Source organism: Anoplopoma fimbria, chromosome 17 (assembly GCF_027596085.1).
Source record: "Anoplopoma fimbria isolate UVic2021 breed Golden Eagle Sablefish chromosome 17, Afim_UVic_2022, whole genome shotgun sequence".
Taxonomy (NCBI): domain Eukaryota; kingdom Metazoa; phylum Chordata; class Actinopteri; order Perciformes; family Anoplopomatidae; genus Anoplopoma; species Anoplopoma fimbria.
In genome coordinates this window covers 27213672-27223119 of record NC_072465.1, presented here as the reverse complement: position 1 = coordinate 27223119, position 9448 = coordinate 27213672, and the positions used below count along the sequence as shown (strand labels likewise).

At 41.4% G+C, this 9448-nt stretch overlaps 1 protein-coding gene across 1 annotated transcript; it reads left to right on the top strand.

The window, feature by feature from the left end:
- The first annotated feature begins 466 nt into the window (after positions 1-466).
- abraa (actin binding Rho activating protein a) lies at positions 467-4816 on the top strand. Its single transcript, XM_054617775.1, has 2 exons — positions 467-1108; positions 4379-4816. The coding sequence occupies exons 1-2, from the start codon at positions 467-469 to the stop codon at positions 4814-4816; spliced, it is 1080 nt and encodes a 359-aa protein (XP_054473750.1).
- The last annotated feature ends 4632 nt before the right edge of the window (positions 4817-9448 follow it).

The window sequence follows — 9448 nt, the reverse complement described above, 5'->3', positions numbered from 1 at the left end:
GTGTGTGTGTGTGTGTGTGTGTGTGTGTGTGTGTGTGTGTGTGTGTGTGTGTGTGCGAAATGTTGACACTGGACTCCCGTCTCACATGGACGCCGTGCGACATCACTTCCTTTACGACCCTTCCCCTATTTAAAGGCCTGTTGGGAGCCAGAGGGGCTTCATCAGGGGATTAAAGCCAAAGACCTCTTCACACCGGCAGCTCACACACTGACCGACGAGCTTGGAAGGCTCCGGATGTTTTTCTGCGAAGACCCACAACGACAATAAAGACTGAGGCTAATTCATTTTTGTCCACAATCACCTGGAGAGTTTATTTTGAGACTTTGCGACTGAGAAGTTCCTGGGAATTTTCTTATTTTTACCAAAACACAAGCAGGGCCTTTTTGGGAGATTCACAGATTTTTAAGGACTACAAACAGGACCTTTCCCACCTAAGAATACCAATTTCTTCTTGTATCCTATCACCATGAGTGACGGTGGGACCACCACGGTTTCACCAAAGGAGCCTCAGGCGTTCAAACGGGCTGTACGGAAAATAAAATGCGCCGCTATGGTGGCCAACTTGGCCAAGAGCTGGCAGGGCTGGGCCTCCGAACACTCCGACAAGCAGGACTCTATCCCGAGCGGCTGGATGCCCGCGTCTGTTGAGGAGGTCGACGTGAAAGGGCGCAACCACGAGGTGAAACTTACCGTTACCCCGCGAGTAATTGCCGCAGACGCCACCGACGCCGGCGGGAGTAAGATCCGGACCGGTTCTGTGAACAAGACCGTGCAGCCAAAACGCAGCGAGTGCAGCAGCAGCGATGTGGTCAACGCCATCCGAGGCAAGATGGAGTCGGGCCCCGAGGAGAGCAAGCCGTTCTTTGGCAACGAGTCGCCGACACGGAGACGCCAGATGAGGGCGCTACAGAGCGCTGAAGCACCAGGAGGGGGAGGAGCCATCCAAGACAGGAAGCTTCTGCTCCAGGAGAAGAAGGGGGGGTCAAGGAGCAGCAGTGTTGACACAGAGGACAGCGGGCTGGGAGAGGAGGCGGGGCTCAGCGACAACAGCGAATCAAAAGCTGAGCAGGGTGGCATCAAGACATCCAAACAGATCGACAGACCCAAGGTAGAGTGGTTCATCAACAGGATTGGAAATGTAAAAAAAACATGGGGATATAAATGTGACCACCATAATATACATTTAATCAGGTGGCAACCTCCGGTTCTGTCGAGTGAAGCCGATGAGGAAGTGTCTTAAAACTTGCATTCTCTCTAGTGTCCATCAGGGGGCGACTCCTCTGGTTGTATAGAAGTCTATGAGAAAATGACTCTACTTCTCTCTTGATTTATTCCCTCAGTAAACATTGTAAACATGAGTTTATGGTCTCAATCTCTAGTTCCAAGTCTTCTTCAATACAGCATGATGTTCATTTAACTACCAGCAACGGGAGACAGCGGTTTTCAGCCAAAAATATATGTAATAAACCAAATTTGCCTGCCCAGTACCAAATTAACAACTGGTGAACAAAGTGGAACATTTTGCCACTAAAGGCTAAACATGAGCTAAAAAGGAGAGTAAACGTTAGATTATAAATAGTTCAAATAGTTCAATGGCTGCTAGATTCATAAAATAGGCAATTGGTGGCTAACATTTTCACAGCTTTATAAGTTGATGTCAATGGTATGCTTTTAGCTTAAATTTACTTAAAATGAAACTCAATGAAACAGATGGATGGCGTTGGGAACGTAGTTACATCAAATGGTATTCATGATAGCTAGCTATGTGACTTACATTTGATCGTTCCTTCAGTGACCGTTGTTTTAGATAATCCGCAAGTTATGGCTAGTCTTATTGAAAAACACAAAATGGTACTGATGGAAGGGGAATTAAAAAATGTTTTACGTGCCTTTGAAGTATGAAACACGGTTCTGTGCATGCATCTCATTGCTCTTATCCAACGTAAAAACTCAGTCCAATGTTGCCAACTCTTTTCCAATGAAGGTAGTTAGCAGCATTAGCTCCTAAAGAGTCGTCACTTCAAGGCTCTGTGCAAAGAGTTTTTCAACAAATATAACAAAAACGTTTCTAAAATACATTACCCACCCTAGCTTTAACTACTGAACCTCTTTTAAGGAAATGTATTTTCCCAATATCCAAATAACTATAAAGGGAACTTTTTATAAATTGTCCTTACAAAGTACAGAAAGACAAGTGAAAACACAGAAAAGACCAAATAACTAACAACCAAACTTCTTATTTTGTTCTAGAATTTGTGAGAGAATTGTTCCTTTGCACATTGTAGTGTTGTAGGTGACGGTCTTATAGAAGACCTAACATGATCAGAGTAGAACTGTGTCATTGCTGTAACAAGACACATAGGAGTTTTTCCAGTCTGCTTTCTCTGCATATAAAACACATGTTCCTCCTGAATCAAACACACAGCGGAGGACAAATACCCTAAATCAGAGCATAAATGTCACATGGTGTGAATAAACAAGTTCAAGCAGAGGTCCCTTTGATGTCCCCTGAATAAAATCCAACTCCCTCATGGAAACAACACAACAGTTGCTTAACTCTGGCACAAGAACGTGGCCTATAAAAGGCAAAAGGAGCCGGTTCAGGGGGGGTTCGCAGGAGAGCAAGGCCAACTCGTAAAAACACAAGCTGGACAGCAACGCAATGGAATATATGTAAATAAATCTAGTCATGCTCTGCTATGTGTTCTCTGAGCTGACCTTTAGACGGAGCACCATGGTCGAGAGAGGCAGTTATATGAGAGGGAGACACTGGGACAAGTATAACGAAGAGAACTAAGAGATTAGAAAAAGTGTTAGGACATTTTATTGAATTTATTGTTTTGATCTATATTTGGAGGAATTGGTTAGGTCCATTTAAATGTAAATGTTTTGGGTCTTAAAGATATGTTGGTCACAAGCAAAGAAACAAACAGCTCCAGTTTGGTCTCCACCAACTAAATTAAATATCTGAGACTCAACCAAAACAGTGAAGGTAAATAAAATGAGCAAAAGGAAACTACATGTAGTGGAATAAAAAGTACAGTATTTCCCTCTGAGATGTAGTGAAGTAGTTACCTCAGTATTTGAGTTAACAGTACTTAAATATTACTTTTTCTGCTAAGGGTGACATTCCTGCCCACATTGTTTGATTGACAAACATTACAGCAAAGATTAAAGGGAAATAGAAAAAATAAAACATACAATCAAGAGCATTTTTGCTTTAAGAGTGTTTTGTAAAAAGGTCCCTCCGTGACACGTCTTCACCTTTCAAAGAGCAGATACCAAAGAGATAAGGTGACACTGATCTGAAAGCCTGGCAAGCTGAGGGAAATACCGAGGAAGGAGGGAGAGAGAGAGAGGAAAGGAGGGGAACAGAGGAAGGTTGGGGTAGTAGAAGAGATGAAATAGGACAGGTTATGATGTGTTCACGCTACAATCGACAAAGCAAACAGGCTACAAGTCATTTTCAGTGAAAGCCAGTGACATGAAGCTATAATCTGACACTCAACACTTTAAAAATCTAATTGCTCCAAGCCAAAGTTGAGGAGGATTAAACGTTTTACAACAAAGGGGGGGAAAGTTATAGATAATCATTTTTTTAAAAGTCGCTTTCACTTGATCCTCAAAGTTGTAAAACATAATGGCCGTTTTGAATGAGCAGACATACAGCATTTCCATTGGGGTAAATGTATGAGGTGCTTAGCAAAGGACAAGATGGGGATCAAATACACCAACCAGATGGGAGTGTATTTAAAGACTGAGGGCCATTAATCAACATTAATATATAGGCAAAGGGGTGGGGTTGGTGCAGCATTTTTAATGGGTCTGAAAGACAGGAAACAGAATGGGTTATGGGAAATGTAGTCTAAATAAAATTTGACAAAAGTAACAGTGTAAAGTCGGCAAAATAATCATATCACTGTAGAGGCTGAGATATATTTAGTTCCTACTATGGGTCAATCTATAAAACCTGCTTGATCCTACATTTCCCATAATGCAACTCATTAGTGTCTGTTATAAGATATTCCTGCATTGATTATACCTTCTTTTCACGAATGCAGTTAAACGTTTGTGGTATCCATCCTCCCGTAAAGGAATTTGTGCAAGCTATCATTTTTCAACTGCTCCACTTCACTAAACACCATTCAGTAGAACCTTTTTCTGGGACTATAGAGAGGCTAAGATGAGATCTGCTTCTTTAAGCTCCTCCAGAGCTGCGGAGGACAATATACAACCTTTTTTCAAGTTATCGTTGTTTTGTAAAATCATTGAGGTCCTCTTTAATGTCGAACCTAATCTACATAAAACGTTTGGCTTTGCTCAGTTGTTCATATGAAAATGCTCAGCTGCTGTTAACCTTCCCATCTTTTACCTCCAGATTAAGATTGCCACCAGGAATGACGTCAAAAGACGCTGGCAGCAGTGGTCCGAGCAGCACATGGAGGGCCAGAAGCTCAACCCCTTCAGCGAGGAGTTTGACCACGACTACGCCATGGCCCAGCGGCTCCGCAAGGGCGACGACGGCTACGGCCGACCCAAGGACGGCTCCAGGACGGCAGAGAGGGGCGACCGGGCCCAGAAACACGTCCACAGGGAGATGGAGGAGATGGTGTGGATCATCAGAGACATGGGCATTAAGGACAAAGAGGGGAGGACCATCATCTCCTTCGGCCGCCTCTTTGACCGCTACGTGAAGATCTCGGATAAGGTGGTGGGCATCGTGCTGCGCTGCCGCAAACACAAGATGCTGGACTTTGAAGGGGAGATGCTGTGGAAAGGACAGGACGATGATGTCATCATTACATTGAGGGACTGAGGACGGGTGGAAGTTTTACGAACATTCAAACACACGTGCAAACACAAAGCCATTAGCTCGTCTATAGAAATAATGCTATTCATGCTAACAACAATGCTATAACACGTACACAAGAAAAATATAGGAATATTTGAGAAGCGACAGAAACATAATTAAGTATAATTATGATGTTCAAAGACAATACGCACATACACATTGCATGGAAATGATGGTTTAAGTGATCCAAGACATAATCTCAATAACAGCTTATATAATATATATAATAAATCAGTTTTTGTTAGCTGCCTTGATCAGAAAATGTGATTCAATAATCCATTCAGATTTGGCTAGCCTTCCTATGTCACATACAAGCTCATGAGAATTTACCAAACACAGCCTGAGAACTACCTTTACAATACCTTGTCTCTAAGTCACTCCTCCACAGTCCAAATATGGTCAATTTTGTTCAATAGTTGCAAAGAACCAAGATGGCGACGGTCAAAATCCAAGATGGCAATGGCTAAAATCGCTCATCACAAACCAGTGTACCTTATATACGGTCTATGTGTGGACCATATTTTTCTCGCAAGCCAATCAGTGCAGACTGGGCTTTTCAGGAGGTGGGCTTAAAGAGACAGGCGCTAAAATGGAGCGTTTCAGATAGAAAGTGAATACAAATATATCCAGATAGACAGTAGGAGAAAAATAATGTGTTTTTTTAACGCTTAAAGCATCTAAACATGTTCTAGTAGAAACCCAAAACACAAGTACAAACCTAAAAATTAGCATGATATGTCCCGTTTAAAAATAAATAGACATAAAATATTAAAAGGCATGTTAGTAGTGTACACATGGTGGCGCACACACTCAGTCTCTCACGCCAGACTCATTAGTTCTTCTCATATACCTGACAAGTTATCCGGTGAACGGAAGCTATCTTCAGCATGCTAACCATGCTCGCCTTGCTAACTATGCTACCACACGCTGGAAGCTTCAAGTAACCATCACAATGCCAGTCATGCCGGACAACTTTACTCAGACTGAGACTGAAGAAACTTGGATTTCATCAAATAATTCATTGGAAAGACTTAACAAAGTCTCCGTTTTGTCCTCTCAGGATAATTTTGTTGACAAAAATGTACACATGGTAGTTTTGACACAAATGATTGTAAAAAAAAATGTGTTTTACCTCATTTTAACATTTAGGACACCTACTGTTGGAATTGTGTTAAATGAAACTTAGAAATGTTTAAAATTTTGAACATTTTCTTCTTTCAAAGTGAAAGCCTGAGTCTTCTTACAGAAGTACAATATTGTTACAAAGACTGTGCAGTGTGGCGTATCAAGCACAGTTTGAGATTATTGTAAATATACATGCATCATTAGAACACCCATTTAGTAGTGAGAATGTGAAATTGTGTCATGTTTGCTGTGGGTCAAAGTGTGAACATAGGCTACATGGAAGTCAATAAAGACAGATATTTAAATGCTTATATCCAATTTATCCATTTTTAAAACCCTTAAAGGTTTTCCCTTCCCTTCAGCCTGGATGGCAGGAAAAGTAGCAAGACATAAATCATGAAATACACCAAAGTCAAAGATAAATGCTTCAACCTTTGCGTTTCATCGACTTCTTTAACATTTTAAAGCCCAATACATTTTAAATTTGATAAATATTTACCACCATACCACTGCACTTGTAACAGAATCATGTACATCCAACTCATGTTTCTACAAAGAAAATAAGATCACATATTTTCTTCCAGGCATATTCATATTTTCTACAGAACTGTTAGCCTTCAAGTCGCGTTAACGTTAACCCTTTAAACACTTGTCAAATTGTATTCTTGTTAACACATTTTGTGACAGTCCGGAGAGAGGACAGAAAGGGACGGACGCAAACGCAGACAGACACTAGGAGGAAGCTTGAGTCCAACAGAAAAAAAATAATAAAAAATAAATAAAAATAAAAATAAAAATAATAATAATAATAATAATAATAATAAAAGCAGGACACACTAAAATTGGATGAAAAACGCGAAGAAAAGAAGAAAAAAACAGAAGACCAAAAACACAAAATTATCTAGAAACAGAAAGATACAACACAGTCAGAAATCAGAGGACATAGGAAGGCAGACTGAGACACTTTTAGCAATTAGCTCTTTTACTTTGAAAGTTTACTCATCATTGAGTTCAACAAGTATCCATGTCAAGCATATAAAACACATAACAATAGCATCCATGAGGAGCTTCTTACAGTTTCCTGAATGCGTAATGTTGTCGCCGGAGTTTCCTACATAAACAATGCATACCATTTGGTTGCCATTTAAGCTACCAGGCTAGCCCTCTGCCAACACTTCTGGGGCCTACACTACTAAGTTTACTCTCAAATACTCGCTTTCATACGCATACAAAAGTAATGCTTCATTTCCAAAACATCACACTAACCTGGAAAAATTCAAACATTGTATTGGTTATGCAGATCGCTGCCTTAACAGGTTCTATGAGCAGATTTAAAAGCAGTTCGGTCTTTGAATTTATGCCAAAATCACATATATACAACTACAAAATCCAGTAGTTAGTCTGCTTTTCTTTCGCACTATAAACAAACAAACCAGGCAGAGACATTTTAAACAAATGCACAAAAATAAGTTCAAAGTGCACCAGATTAGGTGTGTTAGAATCCCCTTAATAAAGTACCTTGGATTGGCTACAAACATATTTGTGGTTTTAAGTTTATATTTCTATCTGGTTGGCTCGATGGCTTAAGTTTCTTGGATGCCTCCCCAGTGTCCTCATTTGCAGATGACACTGCTGCAATGAATTATTGGCCGTTCACACTGAAAGGTTTACAGGGTTGCAGACTCGATGAAAAATCCTTGGGGAAGCCTCCAGAAGTTCATGCCAAGAGCCCTTAAGTACTTGCTGATACTGCAGTGAGACAGTCTTAAGCCCTTGTGGACTCTCTGTCAGTCCAGACACCGTTAGCAAATCACAGAGCTTTATCACTTTTCCTCCTCAACTTCCACCATCACTCTGCTGCCAGGTTGTCCCTCGGAGGAGGTGATGGAGGTAAAGTAGCTCTAGTAGAGGAGTGGTGAGCGGTTTGAAGAGGCCGATTGGGACAGTTGGGCCGGTTCAGATGTTGGCTATTGATGAAGTGGCGCCTTCGCAACTGCAATAGAAAGACGCTATGTTATAACTACAGTATTTTTCACTAAATAGCTTTTTCATGTCTTCAGGTTTCTATTTTCCATGTGAGCAGCAGCACTCACATCAGAATTCACTTCATATTTGAGAAGAGTGTCACAAACGAGTTTGAGAACAACCTGTTTTCTGGAAAGAGACCTGATTGAAATCATGCTAATAATGACTAATAATAATAAATAATAACGAATCATTTATTTTCTATGATATAGCACGGAATCACTTTGCAATTCAAGGTGAGTTCCTTGAACTTGTCATGCTTTCCATCGAGGTCAGAAAAAAGTGGTAAGGGATGGACTTCAGGAGGTCATTCTTTTACTTTTGCTCGCGCTTCAGAGTTTCTTTTTGGAAGCTTTTCAAGCATTGTCTAAAGAGGCGATGGAGGATTTCAGAGATACTAACTTGCACAAACCTCAGTGAGAAAAAGAATCAATGAGTCAGGCAGACTAGGCTAACATTTGCGAAACAAAACAACCCCTCTGCCTAAACACGTTCTTTGTTATTAGGGGATGGGGATGTCAACATTGAGAGGACACGTCCCCCTGTTACAAACCTCTGTTGTTGAGAACTGAAACTAACAAACGACCACTTTAGGTAGGCTCCAAACCAGGCCTCATCATCTAGCCAATGCGGAAGTGTCTCATACTTGCATTCTCTACATTGACCTGCAGGGGGCGACTCCTCTGGTTGCAAAAAGATGTCCGATTCTTATATACAGTCAATGCTTCACTGTAAGTCAATATTCATAGACCTCCATGTTAAAATACCCAACTTTAAAGCAGAAATAATGTTTACAGCCTAGTACAAAAAGACTGGTTTGGTTTCTATTGCTAATATCCCTTTTCATGAGAGCTGAATATACAGCTGTATATTTTTATATAACCTATTTTTAAGGGGGGTAATTGGTGGTAGTTGCCCAAAGTAGCATTGAGTGGATGATGGCAGCCCATGTCACTCTATTTCCTGCTTTCTATCTGTGTACCAAACAAGAAAAAATTCCCACCCTTCCAAGCAGTCATGCAGCAGGGGGCGCTACAGTGACATTCTGTCAAGGCGGATGAGCGTCCGTGATCGAGCACAACCCTCTCCTACGGTGTCTGTGTTTCACCGAGGTGAAAGTTGTTATTTCCTCCTCGTGGAGAAAATGATTTATGTCTCAATTTGCATTTTTGCACCATCTGAGGGTCTCCGGCTGGTTCATCCAATTTTAGCGTGTGAATTTGTCTTGCATTTTCGTGTATGCGAGTCACGCCGTCACTTGTATGTGTGCGATGTGGAGTCTTCTCCGTCCGTCAGTCTGCGCATGTGCATGCAAGTCATGCCTCCCTGTGTGTGTGTGTGTGTGTGTGTGTGTGTGTGTGTGTGTGTGTGTGTGTGTGTGTGTGTGTGTGTGTGTGTGTGTGTGTGTGTGTGCCTAGTGGGACCTGCCGTGCTGTCACGCAATTG

Excerpts from the sequence above, each read along its gene's own strand:
- abraa (XM_054617775.1), top strand. The coding sequence starts at position 467 with ATGAGTGACGGTGGGACCACCACGGTTTCACCAAAGGAGCCTCAGGCG. Across the intron at positions 1,109-4,378 it reads AACAGATCGACAGACCCAAG|ATTAAGATTGCCACCAGGAA; the intron begins GTAGAGTGGTTC and ends TTTTACCTCCAG.